The sequence below is a fragment of the Hylobates moloch genome, unplaced genomic scaffold, assembly GCF_009828535.3.
Source record: "Hylobates moloch isolate HMO894 unplaced genomic scaffold, HMol_V3 SCAFFOLD_13, whole genome shotgun sequence".
In the NCBI taxonomy this organism is placed as follows: Eukaryota; Metazoa; Chordata; class Mammalia; order Primates; family Hylobatidae; genus Hylobates; species Hylobates moloch.
In genome coordinates, this window is record NW_026652288.1 from 28,661,167 (window position 1) to 28,683,605 (window position 22,439).

A 22,439-nucleotide genomic window follows, 5' to 3' on the forward strand; every position below is an offset into this window, starting at 1 on the left:
GGCAGAGGCGCTCCTCACTTCCCAGATGGGGAGGTCGGGCAGAGGGGCGGCCGAGCAGAGACGCTCCCCACCTTCCAGACGGGGCGTCGGCCGGGCAGGGGCTGCAATCCCAGCACCCTGGTAGGCCAAGGCAGGCGGCTGGGAGGTGGAGGCTGCCGCGAGCCAAGACCACGCCACCGCACTCCGGGCCGGGCAACACCGGGCACCAAGTGAGCGTCCGTCTGCAGTCCCAGCACCTCGGGAGGCCGAGGCGGGCAGAGCACTCGGGGTCAGGAGCTGGAGAGCAGCGTGGCCAAGATGGCGAAACCGCGCCTGAAGCCAAAGGAGAAAAAGCAGGCAGCGGTGGTGGCGCGCGGCGGCAGTCCCAGGCAGTCCGCGGTGCGGGGCAGCAGCGAGCCATGTAGACTGCAGCGTGGCCACAGAGGGAAAAGAAAGAAAGAGAGAAAGAAAGAAAGAAAGAGAGGGAGGGAGGGAGGGAGGAAGGAAGACTTTTTTTTACAAATTGTTTTGGGAACATAACATTTCTTTATGCCCTTTTAATAATATTTTGTTTCCTCCTGCAGATCTGAGAGTGACACCAAGGGATAGTTATAGTGGGGCAAACTTCTGTGAGAATAGGTCTTACGTCTTGTGTTTTAGAATCAGATGCCAGGTCATTGCCTTTTCTGAATCTTCATTTAGAAGGATTTTTATGAATGAACGTTTTCAAACCTTGTGCTTCTTGGGCAGTTGTTATTTTCACTAGAATCTGGAAGCTTGGATTGCAGATGTTTGTCTCCAACATCGGCATTATGGTAATGAGGTTCTCTTGGAATAAGAATGAGCATATTAGTGTTTTCCAGAGTTGAGGTGTAAATCCTATTTTATTTTATTTTATTTTTTGTCTCCAAACTACTTTAAGTCTTGTAACACATTAACAATCCTTTCTGTTCTGTAGGTTAGCATTGAAGAACGTCTGGGAGCAATGGATATAGACACGCACAAAAAAGGAAAGGAAGACCTCCAGACGAATAGCTTTCCAGTTCTTCTTACCCAGGGCTTAGAAAGTAACGATTTTGAAATGCTAAATGTAAGTATATAGCAATTTTTAACTAAATTAACATGGTTAATATTTCTTAGAAAATGATTGACATAGCACATTCACAGCTGTGAGCCATCATGTTACAGAGCCATTTGGAATGTAATGTTTTATGAGTTTAGTCAAACATGTATCACTTGGTGGCATTATACAGACAGTCACCAACCTATACGGGATTGCATTGAGTTATTTTGAACCTGGAATGCATTTTCTCATAGAAATACTGTTCTGAATTATTAGGTTATTAGGCTTTAGTTCATAAAAGCCTTTATAAACATAGTGTAGCTGAATGATAATACTCAGCATTCTAGATCACAATTTATATTTTTTTCTGTAGGAAAATGCGTTCCTGAGTTTTTACTCTGGATTCCAGAAACTTATTTCCCCCTGGCCGTGAGAGGGGGCAGTGAGGTGGAACCTTGGCAATGGGTAGGAGGTTTGGGGGAAAATTCACGAGGGTTGGGGGTTATGTTGTAAAATATGTAGAGGTGAAAGTACTAGAAACTTTGTATAAAGGGAGGCATTTATGATTTCTGTGTAAGTTGGTGACTGCTTGTATGAAGTTACTCGGTTTGATTCTCTTGAATTCTACAGTTTGACAGCATTCTATCTAGAACATTTAAGTGAAAAACAGTTCGATTCAAGTACTGCCTGATCAGATTAAAGCAGTTTACATTTGCTAATGTATTTATTCGTAATGACTCATAGCAGTGTTGTGATTTCAGTGAGTGTCAATGTGACTTTAATCCATAACCTATGAATAGTGTGTCTCATTTTATTTGATCCATTTTTTTAGGGTACATTGATCCTAAAATTACTTTTAAAATAGTTTGTGAATGTGTGTATTGTGGAGGTAGATTTTAGTTTACCATGGCATGGAAACCTGGGTGAAGATTTGGTGAAAAATCTGTAGAAAACAATTAACAGTGTTTTTGAAATGGAATATAACTTAACTGCCCTCATTGCCTACTAATTATGCTTTGAAACCTTCCTCAGTAGGTACAAATGAATCAAGTACAGATTTTTTCTTTTTCTTAATTAAGAAACAGTTCAAAACATTTAGAATAGTACAGTGGACCATCACGAACTCATTACCTAGTTTCAAAAATTATCAATACTAGCCAATCAACTGTTGATTTGTTGATAGTCTCACTTGTCTCCCCAAGTTATGGTGAAGCAAATCTCAGATGATCACATATAATTTTATCCATAAATATGCCCCATTCAACTTAAAACATCCTTTAAAAAAATAACCATAATCCATTGTTGCACCTCAAAAAAGTAGTTCTTTAAAAATTATCAAATATCGTTAGTGTTTATATTTCCCTGATTGTCTCAAACTTTTTTTTATTTCTGCTTTTTTTTTTTTTTTTTTTTATTGAGACAGAGTCTTGCTTTGTAGCTCAGGCTGGAGTGCAGTGGCGCAATCTCGGCTCACTATCTCTGCCTCCCAGGTCCTGGTTCAAGCAATTCTCCTGCCTCAGCCTCCCGAGTTGCTGGGATTACAGGCGCGTGCCAACATGCCCAGCTAAGTTTTGTATTTTTAGTAGAGACGGGGTTTCACCATGTTGGCCAGGCTGGTCTTGAACTCCTGAGCTCGTGATCCACCTGCCTTGGCCTCCCAAAGTCCTGGGACTACAGGCATGAGCCACTGTGCCGGCCTATTTTTGCTTTCTTTAAAACAAGATTCCAACAGAGTCTACACTGTATTTAGTTGGTATGCCCCTTCTGTCTGTTGCAATTTAGTTTTTTGGAGAAGTTAGGTTATTTGCTCAGTAGAGAGTTCCATGTTCAAGATTTTGCATACTGCATCACTGTGGTATCATTTAACATATTGCTCTGTTTATCTTGTTCTTTATATAGGTTAGATCTAGAAGCTTGAAGATCTAGATCTGGTTAGATCTGTAAGCTAGAAGAGATTCAGTTTAAAATCTTTTTTTTTGCAGGAACATTTCAAAGATGTTAATATGTAACTTTCATCAAGTGTCATAGGTTGTTGAAAGGGAAAATAAAATGCTGTTTATGAAAACACTTCTTAAATTGTATAGGTTACTTAGGGAGAAATAATAGAGAAGTGGTTGAATGTTGAAAAATTGTGTGCTTGAAAAGTTAGTAAAGAGCATAAAACACACATGCCCTTCCCCCCGCCTTTTTTTTTTTTTTTAAATGAGACAGGGTCTCACTTTGTCACCCAGGCTGGAAGGGCAATGTTGCAATTGTAGCTCACTACATGAACTCCTAGGCTCAAGTGATCCTCCCACCTCAGCCTCCTGAGTATCACCATAGCCAGCTAATTTTTAAAATATTTTTGGTAGGAACAGGGTCTGCTGTGTTGCTCAGATTGGTTTCAAAGTCTTGTTCTCAAGTAATCCTCCTGCCTCAGCCTCACAAAGTGCTGGCATAGAATAACCCTTTCAGAAAATTTTTATTCTATTGATTGATTGATTGTCGCCCAGGCTGGAGTGCAGTGGCACGGTCTCAGCTCACTGCAACCTCTGCCTCCCAGGTTCAAGCGATTCTCCTGCCTCAGCCTCCTAAGTAGCTGAGATTATGGGTGTGCACCACCACACCCAGCTAATTTTGTATTTTTAGTAGAGACAGCGCTTCAACTGCGTTTGCCAGGATGGTCTCAGACTCCTGATCTCCGGTCACCTGCCCCTCTTGGCCTCCCAGAATGCTGGGATTACAGGCGTGAGCCACCGCTCTCAGCCAAATAAACCCTTTTTTAAAAAAGAAAAGAATGGATGTTCTTATAATGTATTACCTAGGAGATTATGCATTTATATATTCTGTACTCTAAAAAGAAAGAGGTTAGTAACATTTTTCCTTCTAAAAATGTTTTCCCCCTTCCCAAAAGCTGCCTTATGAGGATACATGGTTGTGAGGATATTAAAAATAGGAACAAAAGAAGAATGTTAGCAGTGACAGGGATACAACATGGGAGCTTCCAGGAGGTTAATACTCTCTGTCATGGAAAACCTGACATTAAGATTAATGTCATTTGGAAGGTGGAAACGTAACTCAATGAATTAGTGTGTAGCTTGTGCAAAAAGAGAAGCGTATTTATGTAATTCATGGCACCCATGGGAGATACTTTTAAATATTTTAAAAAGCATTTAAGTTAAATATTTTTAACAGTTCCATTTATAGTAGTACCGAAAAATACCTAGGGCGTATCTAAAACAGATAACTGTCTCTACACTGAAAACTGTAACAGTTGAGAGAGGTTAACGAAGACCTAAGTAAATAGAGATCTAAGCCCTGTTCATGGGTTAGAATATTCTGTATTTTGGGGTGAAGAATTCTCCCCAAATAATCTATATATTTAATCCATTCTCAATTAAAATTCCAGCAGTCCTTGTCAGCCACCTTCGTAGAAACTGACAAACCTATCCTAAAATTTATGTGGAAATGCAAAGGACATGGAATAACCAAAGAAATGGTAAAATGAAGAGCAAGTTGGAGGAATCACCCAGTTGATTTCAAAATAAAGCTATAGTAGTCAAGATAGTTTGATATTGGTGAAAAAATAAATATAGATTAAGGGGCCAAAACAGAGTCCAGAAATAGACCACATGCAATTGGAAAAAAATGGATCTCAGTTTTATCTCACCTTACACAAAAATCAATACAAAATAGACCATAGACTTGACTGTAAAACCTAAAACTACAAAACTTCTAGGAAAAAACAGGAGAACATCTATGTGAACAAGAGTGGGGAAAGATTTCTTAGATATAGCACAAAATGCATGAAATGTTAAAGAAAAAATTGGTCATTTGAACCTTATCAAAATTATAAACTTTTGTTCTTGGAAGAACAGTGTTAGGAGTATAACAAAACAAGGTGAGGGCTGGGAACAAAATATTAGCAACTCACGTTAGACAAAGGATTTGTATCTGGACTCAAAAGCAATTGGTAAAGGTTTGAACAGTCACTTGACAATAGAATTCAGATGGCCAGTAAGCACATGTAAAGGTATTATGCATTATTAATTATCACAGAAAGGCAAATTAAAACCACAATGAAATAAAGCTTGCATACACCCCTTATAGGTTGATAAAAATGAGAAAGACAGACAATAATACCATCTGTTGGTGAGGATGTAGAACAGCTGGAATTCAAGTATGTTGCTGGTGGGAATGTAAATGGTATAACTACTTTGGAAAACAATTAGTTTATTAAAAATTGAGGATGTATCCACCATATGATGGAGCCATTCTGCTGCTAGATATTTACCAGGAGAATAACACACATACGTTCATACAAAGACTTGCTCATGAATGTTCTTTGTAATGGCCCCAAACTGGAAAGAACACATATGTCCTTTAACAGGTGAATGGAGGAACAAATTGTTTATCTAGCAATATAAGTAATGTGTTGTTAATAGACCAATAGTATTCATGAATCTCAAACTAAGGCTGTGAGAAAGAAGCCATGCAAAAAGTAATATAAATTCCTATTTATATAAAAATTCTGGAAAAGCGGACCAATATATAGTTCAGTAGCTGCCTGGGAATTGGGGTGGAAGGAGGGATACATTTAAAGGGACCCAAGGAGACCCGAGGGTGATACAGTGTTTATTTTTGTCATATCATAGTATTTGTTTCATGGGTAAAGAGTATGTCAAACTCATCAGGCAGTACACTTTAAATATATGGTGTTTATTTTGCTTCATTTGTACTGCCTTACGTAAAGTTGTAAAAGAAAAATCTTGTCTTCAACACCACCTTCTTAATAGTTATAACTATGGCTTATAGGTTTGTTTCTTTACATACATCCTTGACAGAAATTAATGAGGCTGACTCCTCTGTTTATTATCATTTCGCTTAGCTTGGGATAACATATTTTTATTTGCTTATTTTAAATTAGAAAATCATTACTAATTACTGAGACCGGGAGGTCAAAGCTGCAGTGAGCTGTGATCATGTCACTGCACTCCAGCCCAGGCAGCAGAATGAGGCCCCTGTTTCAAATAAATACATTAATAGGTTGGAAACTAACTTTCTCTGTTTTTGCCTTTTGGTGCCACTGCTGTTTCTATTCTGAGCATATTTATAGCAACAACCATCACCAAAAAATACATACACCATTAGGAAGACTCTCTGGGACTAAACCCTTTCAAAAGGACCCTAATTTTCATCTTCTACTTCTGTAAAACATGTGGGGCTTGAAGAAGTTGAACAACCTGTCCCAGAAGATGTGCTTCTAAGGGGCAGGACCAGAACTGATCTGCTCTGTGTCCTTTGCTGTAACCCAGTGTGGAGACTGGGTCTGTACCATAGATGTGCCCTTAAAGAGTTTTGATTCAAGCTCTCATTATGTCATCTTTTGATTGGCGTAAAATTTTACCAAAATGTTGACACCTAATTTAAAAGGATTTCTTGCTAAGTAATTTTACTGTTTTGCTCACTCTAGGGTGGATACAGCCCAAATTTCATAAAATGGAGGTTTGGGAACATCTCTAAAGTGGCATATGTCTGTATTCAAATGTCTAGAGATGTTTTAATAAAACACAAAGAAGTAAAATTACTTCAGTAATGAAGTAAATTTACTGATACCCAAAGACTGTGCTTGTCTGTTAAGCACAAAACGTAATATAACATACTCCATTCAGTCCCTCCAACCTTTATTTTTGCTAAATTCAGTTTGTAGTTTATTGCCTTGGTCTTAAATGATTTAAAGAATTCATTTTTACAGACTTTTTTTTTTCTGTGATGTCCTTGGTTTGTGAGTATGCTCATCTTAATCTTTTTATTTTCTCACAGAAAGTACTTCAAACTAGGAATGTAAACCTTATAAAGAAGACTGTATTAAGGATGCCCCTGCATACTGTTATTCCGTTGTTACAAGAGGTAACTGACTGCTTTTTTCATTTTAGCGTCCTAATGCCATGAGTTAAATGGAAAATTCAGTAGTTAGAGAAATGGATTTGTAATACGTGAGGACACATGGCATTTAGAGTGAGTAATGGATGGAGGAAAGTACTTTAGACAAAAAAAAAAAAAAAAAAAAGTGAAATTAATTCCTGGGGCAATGAAAGGAAATGTCATTGACAGTTTTACCTTTATTCTGCTAATGGCTATTGTGTGTCTGTTTACCTGGAGGCACTTGGAACTTGTGGCACAGAATGCTGTATGTACAGGATGTCATCTACATGGGAATAATTGTTGTAAACACCCCAACATAAAGCTCCCAAATTCTCGTTTTGGTTTTTCCCATTATGTCCTGTGAGGTACCTTAACCTAACACTGAAACCATTTTTATATGTATTGATTTTCTTAATCACAGATTGGTTGTTAATCTCTGTGACTGGCAATATGGAATTGGAGGTGGGAGGACTGCTTGAGCCCAGGAGTTAAGACTGTAATGCACTATGATTGTACCTTTAAATAGCCACTACACTCTAGCCTGGGCAACATAGCAAGACCCCATCTTAAAAAAACAAGTATACGTAATTTCACTGAAACTTGCCCTACAAGAGGGGGTATAAATTTTTAAAAATTAGGCCTAAAAATAGAGTGTATTCTTTGTAATTAGAAATTATACCTGGATTCCATTTGTCTAACATGCTGCTGAAGTATTTTGCAAGTACAGTTACGGTATTAACAGTGTGGGCTGGTGTACCATTATTGGTAAGGGAAAACTCTGTACTTAAAAAAGCAGTGTCTTGTATAGAAAAGGGTGGTCATATGTTTTTGTAATACTGCCTACTATAAAAATTTGCCTAACCTTGATTTTTTTCTTTGTATTTTAAAAATTGAGATACAATTCACGTAGCATAAAATTTAACTCTTTTAAAGTATACATTTTAGTGTTTTTCAGTATGTTTGCAAGTTGTGCAATTGTCACCCCAAAAAGAAATCCTGTATCTGTTAGCAGTCACTCTCCATTCTTCCTTCTCCCTAGTTGCTGGCAATCACTAAGCTATTTTCTGTCTATGGATTTGCCGGTTCTGGATATTCCTTCATATAAGTCCTATCCTAGACTTTTATCAGCTGATTACTCTGATTATGGGAATGTATTCATAGACTGTATGATGCTGGTTTAAAATAGACTACTTATTAGAATAATAATTTCTCAATATTGTCATCGTATCATAGGAATTGCCAGCATTGGTTGCCTCTGAAGTGCTGTTGTTAATTGTGTGTTTCTCTCCCTTAGCTTACAAAGAGGTTACAAGGACATCCTAATAGGTAAGATTAAACAGGTGACTTAAAAACAGTGTTGTCTGACAGCATGAAATTAAATATTAGGTGGTTCTGATTTCTAAATAATAGAACTCTCTAAGTGTCAAATATTAGCCTCTCGCCGCCTCCCTTATTTTAAGTTGAATGATTCTTATTCTTAGCGTTTTATTGTAGTTTTCTTTTGGAAAACTCCTAAATTGATACTTTAGCTTTATTAGCAGGTCATTTAAATGATTAGTCTTATTTTATTTAATAACCTAGTGTTGATATCATAGAATTGCTGCTTATAGTACCTGTCGAACCTCTGATAGGTGCTTAAGACTGTAAAAATAATGTTTTAGCTAAAAGACTAAAATATGTCTTTTTTCTCGATAATCTGATCAAACATTTAAATAAGATGACATATTAAAGATCCTAAGCTTATAGTATATTATCATCAGTATCTAGATAGTAAAATACGTAGTTTTTCTTTAAAAAATTTTTTTTCTCTTGGGGTGCATTAGTCTTCTGAGCTCACAAAAGAGGAAAGCTAAATAATTCATTAATTATGACTGTTTTTTGCACATTTTTGGTCTATATTTGCCTTTTAATGTTAATGGAGGACTTTGCTATTCTTGACAGAATAGATTTTTATGTTTATCGTTAACATAAAATGCAAAACCAGTCGAACTCAATTTGGATGAAGATTATGGCCCTCTTATCAGTTAATTATGAAGTACAGCATGGGTTTTATTCTTGAACTGTTTTAGAGGAAGGGGTTTTTGTCCTGTTTTCTGATGTGGCTGGCCCCCAATCCCTGCCCAAGATCTATGACACAGATCTCAGATAATCTGAAAGAAAAAACGGAAAGTGATATATACACAGTGATATATTTATTATAGTCATTTTCACAGAGCAACATTTATAGATCTTCACTTGTCTGTCTGGGTTTTTCTCATAACTCAGTTGAATTTACTTTTGAATTTGTGAACATTAGTTTACTTGGATTTTTTTTTTTCCAGTGCTGTGCTAATGGTTCAGTGGCTAAAATGTGTGTTAACAATTCATGCATCATACCTGTCCACGGTGAGTCTTTTCAGCTTCTGTTGCCGAGTATGAATAGTTTGGCTTTGATAAGGATTGTAAACTTGACAAGTATGGCTGAACAAAACCATCCTTTCCCCATCTATCCTTCAGCCGTTAGATGCTTCCTTTAGAGATTTTGTTTTACCCCAGGTGCAATGACATGAGCCCTTTCATGATGTCACTGCTGTGGCTTTTTATAAATTGGTCTTCCCCACTCTGTCCGCCGGATGTAAGAATTAACATGTATTCTATAGAGATCTTTACAAATACAGAAAGGAGAAAAGTTATATAATGACATACTAGGATTTAGATGTTACACACACACACACACACACACACACACACACGGCAGGTTTTAAATGTTTTTGTATATGCTAATGCGTCTGTCCTGCCTTGCTGCAGGAGGATAAAATGTAGTTAATGGTAACAGTAACATAAATAAATATTTACCACCTGACAATTTGCTGGTGCTGCTGTCAGCTCTGGATTAGCTATGCAAATAGAAGAGGGAAAGCAACACCAGAAAAAAAAAATTGTATTCATAATATGAGTTGGGTTCTTTGCCACATCATTACATCCATTATATTTTAAGCTGGAAATAAAAGTATTCAATTTTTTTTATCTAGTGCTTTACATTAAGTTTTAAGTTTTTAGTGCACAGTTGAAAAAAATCCTGAATTGTTCTTTAAACTGTAGCTCTTCTTAACACAGTCTCACCCAACTCCTGCCTTGTCACAGTCCCTTGTTCTCTGTCACTGACTCCTTTGCCTTTAGTGGCTTGAATTAGGGAAAACTTGGCTAATCTGCTTTGACGTCAGCAGTTTGTGTGTTTGGGGATAACTCGCTAGATGCTGGAATGGGGTTGAGACAAACAACAGTAAGGATGGATCCTGGGTGTCCCAGCCTGCAGGAGGCTTGGGAGGTGGCCTGGGAGCACTGGTGAGAGGGTGGCTGAGGGGCATTGCAATTGCATGAACGATCCCAGCAGATGTCGGATCTTAGGAATCTGGATGGCAAATGGGGCAACACTAATGTGGCCTCAGTTACTTGCTTAGAGGTGAGGAGAGACCCAGGAGACCTTGTAGTGAAATCTTTTCTGGAATCAACTCCTGAGGTATAACCAGAATAGTCGTGGTGTAACATTCAAGGTCATGGCAGAACAGACCAAATAATGGTATAGGGAGGGCCCCTCAGCCCGTAGCAGTTATCGAGGAAACCATGGTTTTCCTCACTCTTTTCTTTCATTTCTTCCTTCCTTTGCAGATATTTTTAAGTGCCTTCTCTAAGCCAAGGGCTATGCCAGGCATGGGGATTCAGCAATGTGCAAAACACTCTGGTCCCCATCTTCTTGGAGCTCATAGTCTGAACAGGGACACAAAAGGGGGGTGATAAATTGGAATGCAGTGACCTTAAACCTTGCTTTACTAATTTTTGTGTCTGTCTGCTGTTTAAAGTTAACATTTGAATGAAACACTTTTTTACTAAAGTATCAGAAATAGGAGTGCAGGTAAAGGCTAATCAGAGGTAAAGAGTGGAGTCCCGGCAGGGTGCGGTGGCTCACACCTGTAGTCCCAGCACTTCGGGAGGCCGACGCGGGTGGATCACGAGGTCAGGAGATCGAGACCATCCTGGCTAACATGGTGAAACCCCGTCTCTACTAAAAATACAAAAAATTAGCCAGGTGTGGTGGCAGGTGCCTGTAGTCCCAGCTACTCAGGAGGCTGAGGTAGGAGAATGGCGTGAACCTGGGTGACAGAGCTTGCAGTGAGCAGAGTTCGTGGCACTGCACTCTAGCCTGGGGGATGGAGCGAGACTCCGACTCAAAAAAAAAAGTGGAGTCCCTTTTTTCTGTAGTGCTACAGGGACACATAGAATATCCCGGGGGTTGGGGGTGAGGTGGGGAAGCCAGTGTTGTTCTTTTTTTTTTTCCTTGAGATGGAGTTTCGCTCTTGTTGCCCAGGCTGGAGTGCAATGGCATGATCTTGGCTCACCGCAACCTCCGCCTCCTGGGTTCAAATGATTCTCCTGCCTCAGCCTCCCGAGTAGCTGGGATTACAGGCATGTGCCACCATGCCTGGCTAATTTTTGTATTTTTAGTAGAGATGGGGTTTCTCCATGTTGGTCAGGCTGGTCTCGAACCCCCAACCTCAGGTGATCTGCCTGCCTCAGCCTTCCAAAGTGCTGGGATTACAGGCATGAGCCACCATGCCCAGCTGCCAGCATTGTTCTTAGAGCCCAGAGATGGAAGGAAAATTAACCAGAGGCAGGTATTTGAAGGCAGTGGGACAGGAAGAGCCTTGTTCTGGACTTCCAAATGGCTTCCTTTAAAAAGAGGCATTTAAATTTTTCCAGTTGCTTTTTATAGGTGATCTAGGATAGAAGAATTATGGCTATCATGGTTTCCTTTCATAATGTTAAAAATGATCATCTATGTGAAAGCAGAGAGAGCAAGGAGACTTTAAGATTTTATGAGAAAGGCAAATTACCATTGTTGTATTCGTCAACGAACCTGTAGGAGCCAGACCTTTTTCAGTCGTGTTGTGTTCCAGATATAATAGCTATATTCTCAATACAAAAGACTCCAATGAGAGCAACATGGGAGCAAAAAAGAGAATGTCCTACTTTCATTTTTAAAATATGCTTCAGAGGACTCATTAACAGCAAGTATATTTAAAATGCAAAAGGTCAACTTTGTACTTTGTTCTACTGGTCTCTGGGAGCTGGGAAAAGGCTTCTCTACCTCTTTGGGGCCTTACAGTAAGGGTAGATAATATGTTAGCATCAGAGGATAAGATTCAGAGGAAAGCCTCTTTAGCCTGGAGATAATGTGGTAGAGGCATTTTTAATTTCCTGTCTACTTTATATTGGATATTGGCCTTATCTGAAATAATTTGATCAATACAGAAAAGTGCCACCTTGCCGTTTCACTCTGTTGCCCTTGCATCTTTTTTTTTTAATAAGTATTATTTTTTCCTCTTAGGACATTGAGGGTCTTCTGTGAAAATTCATGATGTTGTTAGCCTGTGTTGCAAGTAGCCAGTGCCACTGGAAGTACTTGTAAGCAGATGTGTGTGGTGCAGTGGCTAAATACTGAGGCATAAGCTGAGCATGATTTGCATGTTTGTCATCTCTAATATGTTAATAGTGCCAAATGATAACTTTTTTCTCTAGTTGCCTGACCTGGTACCCCAGCTGGGGACACTCTACCAGTTAATGGAAAGCAGAGTCAAAACTTTTCAGAAACTTTCACACCTTCATGGAAAGCTTATTCTTCTAATTACACAAGTGAGTAAATCATATTGTTCTGGGCTAAAACTTTTGGATATGGTAGGAATGGAGAGAGGAATAAGGATCATTTTGAGACAGGGTCTTGCTCTGTCACTCAGGCTGCACTGTGGTAGTGTGATCATAGCTCACTGCAGCCTCGCTCAAGTGCCTCCCAAGTAGCTGGGACTACATGGATGCACCACCATGCCTGGCTAATTTTTAAAATTTTCGTAGAGATGGCATTGCCCAGGCTGGTTTTGAATTCCTAGGCTCAAAGGATCCTACCACCTTGACCTCCCAAAATGCTGGAATTACGGGCGTGACCCACCACGCCTGGCCGAGAGCTCACTATTCCAGTAAGAAATTAATCAGGATCTAGTCTTTAACTTGGAAAGCTTATCAATTTGACAGTAAGAAAGTTTAGTTGTGCCTATTTCAACTTTTACCCAAATCTTTTTCTCACCATTGTGTTTGAATTGTTATACAGTTAGTAAGTTATAGGATATTTATACAGTTAAAATTTTGGCACGGAAAGATATTCTAATCACCTCAGAGTTTTTCAGCTTTACAGAGTAATTCTTTCCCTCTTGTATTTGAAGGATTTTTTTGCTCTGTATTGTATGAAGGTCCTCCATTATGGTGGTGGAGGGTGAGTTAGCAGCAAGCAGTGGGGAAGGTTGGATATACTGATGGTCGTGATACTTGGGATATGTTTACACTCTACTTCAGAACAGTACTTTATCTTCTTCCAGGTAACAGCATCAGAGAAAACAATGGGAGCAACTTCCCCTGGACAGAAGGCAAAGTTGGTGTATGAAGAAGGTAAAGATTGGGGGCATGGGATGGAGTCTAGAGTTATAACATTCAGTTTTCAGTGACGGAGTTCTGTTATCTTTTTGAAAACATCAACGTAAGATCTTCCTTTGGCAAGCCTCTTCTAATTAAAATAGGCAAGTCTGTGGCAAAAATCTGTGATTCATCAGATAAGAAAAGAAAAGACACAAGTATAATACAGTGACAAAGGGCATTAGTTATGGAAAACATTTTTTTCTTTTCTTTTTTTTTTAAGACGGTCTCAGTCTGTCGCCTAGGTTGTAGTGCAGTGCCGTGATCACAGCTTGCTGCAGCCTCGACCTCCTGGGCTCAATGCAATCTTCCTGTCTCAGCCTCCTGAGTAGCTGGGACTACAGGCGTGCACCACCATGCCCGGTCAACTTTGGTATTTTTTTGTAACGACAGAGTTTCACTATGTTGCCCAGGACGGTCTCAAACTCCTGGGCTCAAGTGATCCCAACATGCTTGGATTACAGGTGTGAGCCACCATGCCTGGCCAGCTATGGAAAAGATTTAAATAGAAGAACATTATATGAACAAACTTAGTGTAAATACATTAAACAATCTAGGTGGTATAGTTAATTTTTAAGGAAACATTCATGACCAAAATTGACTTTAAAAGAAATAAAAAGTTTGAAAAAGCCAGTAGCTCTAAAATTGACTTTATAAAACTTGTCACAAGATATGCCCAGATATTTTGAAGGTTATTTGATCAAGGCTTCAAATAACAAATCTTTTCTCTTTTTTTTTTTTTTTTTGCACAGAGTCTCTCTGTTGCTCAGGCTGGAGTGCAGTGGCTCGAGGTCGATCATAGCTCACTGCAGCCTCAAACTCTTACACTCAAGCAAGCCTCCTACTTCGGCCTCTAGAGTAGCTGGGACTGTTGAGCCACCATGCCTGGCTAATTTTTTTTTTGAAGGTAGAGATGAGGTCTCTTTGTTGCCCAAGCTGATCTGTGGCCTCAAAAACGGTCTTCTCGCGTCAGCTTCCCAAAGTGCTGGGCATAGAAGCATGACCCACAACACTGGGCTGTCCTTTTTGTCATGTACTAGCAATTTAGTTATTTTATGAGCCAAGTATAATCTTGATAACAAAACCTGGAAATGTCAAAAAGGGAACATTTTAGATCATCCTCAAATATCCTGAGTAGCAAATTGATTATAGAAGTGTAGGGTTACAGAGTTAATGTGCAATAATAGACAGCTAGACCAATAGATTGGCATAGCTACCGGTGAAAACCCCGTAGCTCTGTGGACTCTTGGTGTGTTTATTGATGGTATGTATTGTATCATTGTGGAGAAGATAGCCTGCTCAGTAAGTTGTTAGAAACACTGATAATTTATATGGAACAAAAAATTTTACCATTATCACATCACACATCACATTCCATATTGTGAGAAATGGATAAATTTGAAAGAGTGAAAATGGTCAGGTGTTGGTCATGATTTGGGAAATGGAAACTCATGCTGTGGTGGGAGTATGTGTGCATTCTTTTTAGAGAGCAACTTTATAATCTCAAAGTTGACAATTTGCATATCCTTCCATTCATCAAGGGCAGTCCCCAAGTGATGCCAAAGTGCTTGTGTGTATCCCAATGACCAGTACTTCTCCAAGTATGAACAGAGGACCTGTGGGGATGCCCAGAACTCTTTGAGTGGCTCATGATGTCCTCAACTTTTCAGTCAGTCATCTGTGGGAGGCTAGATTTCCTTCATATAGTTCAAATAAAACAACATATCCAAAAAATAGAATGGAGAAGCAAATATGAGAAGTTTATAACAGTGCCGCTCTACTTAGAATTTGTTATTGTTTTGGAAATTCCATTTTTCAATTTTAGTGTATGTGCTGCCGAAGAGAGCACAGAAATACCATTTTTCATTAAAACGTGATTTGTGTTAACATGTAATGGATGGGCATTTGTAAACAGATTAAATATTCTTAAATTTAAAAATTGAATTTGAATGTGATAAATATAGGTAGACTTTTCCCACATAAACAAAAACTTTTTGGAGCCCTCAGTTTTTTAAGAATGTGTAAGCATTTTAAGGCTAAAAGGCTTGACAACATAGTTTTAAAACATATATGTAAAGAGATTATGTAAGTGTGTTCATTGCAGCCTTTATAATTAAGAAAAAGACTTGTAAACAACATAATTCTTCATTAGTGGGAGCATGTTTAAAATGATTTATTCCTTTAGCATACCATTAGTGAGAGTGCCTGGAGTTGAGGTCGAGTTAACATGCATAAGTTTGATTACAAAACCAAGTCAAAAAATGATACCTTCTGTGTAGCATCGTGTAATTGTATTAGTAAGCAAAATAAGGGTGGCCTGAACATAATCTCCGCGATACTGCAACATTCGATTTGGTAACTGAGGTGGCTACTAAACGACTAATGGGTGGTTAGTGTAGACAGCGAAGCTGGACAAAGGGATGGTTTACCTCTCCGGCCAGGCGGAGCCAGATAGCATGGCACTTCATCACGCTGCACATAACAGGGCGCAATTTAAAACTTAGGGATCCTTGATTTGTTACGTTTTCCATTTAATATTTTTGGACTGCAGTTGCCAGGGGAAACTGAAACTGGGGAAAAGGAACGCATATTGGGGGAGCTGCTGCATATGTCTTTCGTGAATATGTACATGTGTAATTCATGGGTAGTATGATGTACATGTTATAACAACATACTGGGGGATGAGAAGCTCACAATGGTGGTTTCTTTTGGGGAATGGGCTTAGGGAGATGGGCATGTAAGGGAACTTCATCTGGAGATAATGACTTATTTTCTTAAGAAAAAGTAGATAGAAGAAGAATGTTAGAGTATCTTAAAAAAATAGGAATCCCATTCTGTATTATTGGATAACATTAGCACACCTAACGAAATCAATTCCTTAGTTTTATCCAATGCCCAGTTTATCTTCATCTTTCTCCAGTTATCCATAAAATATCCTTTAAAGCTGTTTTTCCCAAACTAGACTCGAGTTTTGCATCATGGGGTTGAATCTGGCTACTGTGTTTCTGAAGTCTCTTTTTAGTCTTTAAGAACTCCCTTTTTCATGACATGGCCTTGGTGAAGAGACTGGGAAGTGTATTTCACAGAATGCCCCACCTTATGGTTGTGGATTTGCTTCCTTTGGTTTCTTTTAATTTGCTCCTCTAAGCTACAGTTCCTTTAAACTGGATGTGAGGTCTAAAGGTTTGATTAGATTTTATTTTTGGAGGGGTTGCATCAATGCTGATCATTCATACTGCATCACACCAAGAACCACATTGTGCATGTTCACAATTTTTTCCTCTCCATTGTGAGATGTCTTCCTTAGTGCTTAGAAAATAATCTAGCTGTGTTAATTTTTGTTTTAACGTTTGCGTGTTTTCCCCCCAACAATCATACATCTAATATGTCAGTTGCTAATATTTCATCATTAATACTTTATGGGTTAAAAAATAATGCTAATTCTTCCATTTCATTTATAAGCCAGCTTTTCTGTGTTAAATTTTTCCTCATCCACTGGGGCTATTTGGTGGCCCTGATATGGCTTAGTATTTAAAGATGAGATTTTTGTAAGGCTTTGGCTAGTTGGTTTGGACTGGTGAGATCTTGAAGGAACAATATAATGAATATACTTTTATACATGTAAGAATAAATTAGCCAGGTGTGGTGGCTCATGTCTGTAATCCCAGCACTTTGGGAGGCAGACATCAGTGGATCCTTTGAGTCCAGGAGTTTGAGATCAGCCTGGGCAACATGGCGAAACCCTGTCTCTACCAAAAATTAGCTGGGTGTGGTGGCTACTCAGGAGGCTGAGGCAGGAGCCTGAGGCTTGAACCCGGGAGGCAGAGGCTGCAGTGAGCCAAGATTGCTCCACTGCACTCCAGCTGCAAAAAAAAAAAAAAAAATTAATGTTATTTCTTAGTTGGATGATTGCTAAATATAAATAATATTTCTAAAAGTAAATTCAGGAATCTGGTTCTGTTTAATTTCCAGGCTATACCCTCTGTTTTGTTCTAAAATTAAGGCTGGGTTCTTTCTCCCCTTACAGAATCTTCTGAAGAGGAGTCTGACGATGAAATAGCAGATAAGGATTCTGAAGTGAGTGATTTCTTCCCTGTATCTACATCGGCCTTTATATCCTCATACTCTGTAAGAATGAGGCCTTCATGAATGCTTTCCTTGTTGGTATTTCGACTAGGATAATTGGGATGAAGATGAGGAGGAGAGTGAAAGTGAAAAAGATGAGGATGTTGATGAAGAGGAAGATGAGGATGCCGAAGGAAAAGATGAAGAAAATGGTGAGGACAGAGATACAGCAAGTGAAAAAGAATTAAATGGAGATTCTGACTTAGATCCTGAAAATGAAAGTGAAGAAGAATGAAGACAGCTAAGCAAGCCGGTCAAACTATATAAACTGGCTCACCTTGCCCAGTGGTGAGGGCTGCCTCTGTGCCAGGATGCCAAGGACCGCTGCACATTTCCAAATTCACAGCAGTGGATCCCATGCCACTTTGCTGTCCTGAGCACACCAGACTTGACTGTGTAAATAAGAGTGTTTCATTCAAATGTTAATAAACTTTACACAGTATATAGACACATTTTCTGCAATGTACTGACATCAGTGTCCAATATATGGTATATTTTTATAATATAATATCCTAGTATGATTGGTTATATCAAGAATTGACAAGTGCAGATAAAGACCTTTCCCATAGGAGTTCAAGAACTGGACTGTTGTGAAGTCAGCTCTTATCTCAGGTTGGTATCTTTCATCAAATCCAGATGCAAAGCAGCACTAGTGAAAATTTTTTTAATTTAGTACATTTAATTTGGTACATTTTCATAAAATATGAAGGGATAACTACAAACTGGAGTAAAAATGATGGTAATTAAAAAAAATCATCAGTATCCCTAGCTTGTCTATTAGCTGTGATAATCTGACTTGAGTCAGATTGAATATTTGGAGTGCTTCCCCAGAATAACCACTTATTTTTTAAGCTGTCATGTGAAGTATTTTTTTAAAACAAAACAAAAATTATGATCATTAAAAATCATGTTAAGGATTAGCCATGTTAAGGATTTTTCTTGACTGCAAATTACTTGTAAAGAATCATCAGTATATAGGTTAGAAGTGCTCATTACCTGAAACTTAAAAAAAAATTCAGTTATAGCTGCTTTTGAAGAGGTTTCCATTTTTATTTAAATTACTAATGGATGAAAGAACAATTGTTTATTTTTTCTCTTTGGTTTTAGATATTAATGATAACCTTGTTGGAATTTTTTTCCAAAGAAAATATTTTTATAATTAAATAATTTAATGTTTTTCTTCCTTTTCATTACCTACTCTTGGCAGTGTTAGGGTATCTGTTTACCTTTAAAATGATAACTCTCACTCAAGATTTTTTATGTATGTATAAATATTTTGGTGTGCTACAAAAGCCTTTGCAAATTATCAGCAGTTTTTTGTTGTGTTTTTTTTTTTTTTAAAGAATGAGCCGATATTGGCTTAGTGCTCACTAGGGGACATGCAGATGGAAGCTCACCTCTAAGAAAGGGCTGGGCAGATGGATTTATTTTTTCCCACCTGTGAATATTTAAAACAAAACCATTATCTTTGAGGGACTTTTTAATACCAATGACAGAACAGAGATTTGTGTGCTCAACTTAAGAGCCAGAGTCATATAAGCATCTTGGGAAAGCAAGTTTGAACCAGCTGCTGGTGTAATGTACAGTTATATTTGTCTATAAATGGAGCTGTTTATGGCAATTTAATACCATTCTCTTTGTAAAGTGAATAAATATTCATCTTTACCCAGTGCTTGTCTTGTGGTATATGTAGAGGAATACAGCCACATGTTTGGGCTTGTGGTGTGAAGGTTTTTAAAAAGCAATTTTGCTCCCCTGGCATTAAATAGTTAAATGCTTTCAAAGCTTGTGGATAACCTAGAATTTGCAACGAAGTGAAAGAACCAAGACATTTGTGTTAGTCTAGTGTCAGCTATAGCTGGTTGATTCTTCATGCATTCCCACTTGGCTGGGTTGTGACTTCACAACCCAGAGCTGTAGTGACAATAAAGAAAGAGGCCTGTGCTGATAAATTCATTCCTTTATTGGTAACCAACACTTGGCTTATGAGTCCGATTTCCCTTATACCTGACTCTGCCTAAAGAAGTAAATGATGACAACCATATGGTAATTTCTAATTATTTTTTTGGTTTAGAAAAATCCAGAGTTAAATTAGTGTTGTTACAAAAAGAATCTTCTATTTTTAGAGTATTTCATTGTCTTTTTCCACTCCTAAACCAGGCAACAAAGTTTGTGTGTGTGTTTTCTTTTTTGAGAATAATTTTTCTTCCCAACTTTTTATGCTGAAAAATTTCAGCCCTCCAATCACTATCAAGTTAGTAATCATATATTGTAATTACTTGTCATATTGCTCTAATAATTCAGAATAGTCACCCTCATGCTGTGTGTGTGTGTGTGGATTTTAATATTTAAATGAGTTCACATAAATTAAGTCATGTTGTAGAATGTCCTACATTGTGGATTTGTCCAGTTGTTTCCTTATGATTAGATTCTGGTTTAAATACTTTATGGCAGCAATCCTAAAAAGGTGGTGGTATTTGAGATGAATTTTTAAAAGTGAATTATTTGGGTATAAATGAATATGAGTATGTTTTAATGTGAGTAGATGTCAGGGCCTCAGGTTTGGGGCTTTTGAAGCCGTAGTGCGATGGTTAATGCTTCAAGTGAGGCTCAGAAATTGGAACTTCATAATGGAAACAGGTGCATTGATATATCTGGGGTTGTTATAATTCCATTGGAGGTTAATGCCCAACATGCTACATTCATTGATTCAGCAAGTGCTTCTTGATTGCCTACTCTGTGTCAGGGATTATTTAGTAGCTTGATACATAACCATTGAACAGCAGCAATGGAGGATATCTGCCTTTGAGAAGCTGACATTCTACCAGGGAGACGATGGCCATAAACAATGTATGAGTGAGTAAATGCCAACCTTTTTGGCATCAGGGACTGGTTTGGTGGAAGGTAGTTTTTCCACGGACCGGGTAGGGGAGGGGATGGTTTCAGGATGATTCAAGCACATTACATTTATTGTGTACTTTATTTCTATTATTATATTGTAATATATAATGAAGTAATTATACAGCTCACCATAATGTAGAATCAGTGGGAGCCCTGAGCTTGTTTTCCTGCAACTGCACATTTCCATCTGGGGGTGATAGAAGACAGTGACACATCATCAGGCATTAGATTTTCAGAAGGAGCGTGCAACCTAGATCCCTCACAGTAGGGTCCTCCTATGAGAATCAAATGCTGCTGCTGATCTGACAGGAGGTGGAGCTCTGGCAGTGATGTGAGTGATGGGGAGTGGCTGTAAATACAGATGAAGATTTGCTGGCTGACCCTCCACTCACCTGTTGTGCAACCCAGCTCCTAACAGGCCACGGACCTATGTTAGAAGGTGGCAACCTACAGGTGGAATAGATTAAGGAGGCTGGGAGTTAGGGTGGGGGAGTGCTGGTTGCAGAATTAAATATGTCATCAGGATAGGGCTTATTGAGAGGGAAAGATTTGAATATAGACTGGGAAGGGGTGAGAGTCAGCGAAGTGGGTATCTGGGGAAGAGAAAAGAGCTTGAGTCTAGTCTAAGGTCCGCTTGAGCCTGATGTATGAAAGAGGCGGTCCATGTGGTGCATAGTGAGAAAAGGAGATTAAGCAGAAGGTAGTGAGCAGTCAGGTTGCGTAGGGCCTTGAGGCCATTCTAGGGACATGCTGACTGACGAGAGTTTGAGCGGAAGAGTGACACAGTCTGCCTTCTGTGTTAAGAATTCAGTATCATCCTGGCTGTTGTGTTGAGAAAGCACTGAAGGGCAGTTTCTTGTAAGGCAGAAACCGGTAGGGTGCTTTTAGAGCAATCCAGGGAAGAGATATGGTAACTTGGGTCAGGGTGGTATTACTGGAGTTGGAAAGAATTGGTTGGCTTCTGATATTTGGAAGTTAGAGCTGATGGGATTTCTTATGAGATGTGCAAGGAAGCCAGAAGGCAGGTATGATTCACAGGTGCTTTTTGCTAGCACCTGGATGCTGCTGTGGGTAGAGTGGGTTTGTGAGGGGAGATCAGGAACTGAGTTCTGGACATGTTGAGTTATAGATACTTATTACGCATGCAGGTACATACCCACGTAATTTGGGGGAGAGGTTGGGATGGAGGTAGTAATTTGGTGTTGGCATGGATGTGACATTAAAGCCATCCAAGACCGGGTGAGCTTCCCAAGGGCATGGTCTGAATAGAGAAAGAGCCCCCAGGCCTGGCCCTGGGCAGGAGCAGGGACCCCAGGGATCCCAAGAAAGAGTGACAGTGAGGTAGGAGGAACTGCTCTTTGTTCTATTCTCTTCAAATTTGAATTATCTCTTTTTTTTTTTTTTTGTGGAGACAGGGTCTCGTTCTCACCCAGGCTGGAGTGCAGTGGCATGATCATGCTTCCCAGGCTCAAGTGATCCTTCCGCCTCTCATCCTCTTGAGTAGCTGGAACTAGAGGTGCACACCACCATGCCTGGATAATTGTGATACTTATTTTGTAGAGATTGGGTTTCGCCATGTTGGTGGTCCTAAACTCCTAGGCTCAAATGATCCTCCTGCCTTGGCCTCCCAAAGTGCTGGCTGGGCGTGGTGCTTAGGTGCAAGCCACCACGCCTGACCAGATTTGCATTCTTGCCATCCCTTAGCTGTAGTTTCTTTCAGTTGTAATTGGTAAGATAACTGGTGAACCTACCCAAGCGGCAGTGGCTTTTCCAGTGCTCCTCCTGTGACCATTTGTGATCATGTCTTTGAAGACAACTCAGGCATAAAATTAGATTTTCTTTTAATCAAATGTAGTTAGCCTTTGACTTTTGTGGCACCTCAGCACTGTCCTTATGCTGACAAAATTGCGCGGTGGATCACAAAGCAGTGGCAGAATGAGAAGCTGTAGCAGTGTAACAGGATTAGCAG

At 39.1% G+C, this 22,439-nt stretch overlaps 1 protein-coding gene across 1 annotated transcript in view; it reads left to right on the forward strand.

Annotated features, from left to right (window-relative positions):
* WDR43 (WD repeat domain 43) overlaps window positions 1–21,800 on the forward strand; it is a 62,543-nt gene extending 40,743 nt beyond the window's left edge. Inside the window, exons 11-18 of the mRNA XM_032172597.2 lie at window positions 938–1,069; window positions 6,845–6,931; window positions 8,241–8,272; window positions 9,268–9,331; window positions 12,503–12,616; window positions 13,351–13,420; window positions 17,472–17,521; window positions 17,622–21,800. Of these exons, the coding sequence (XP_032028488.1) occupies window positions 938–1,069; window positions 6,845–6,931; window positions 8,241–8,272; window positions 9,268–9,331; window positions 12,503–12,616; window positions 13,351–13,420; window positions 17,472–17,521; window positions 17,622–17,804 (732 nt within the window). The 3' untranslated portion in view covers window positions 17,805–21,800. The remainder of the gene's footprint in view (window positions 1–937; window positions 1,070–6,844; window positions 6,932–8,240; window positions 8,273–9,267; window positions 9,332–12,502; window positions 12,617–13,350; window positions 13,421–17,471; window positions 17,522–17,621) is intronic.
* The last annotated feature ends 639 nt before the right edge of the window (window positions 21,801–22,439 follow it).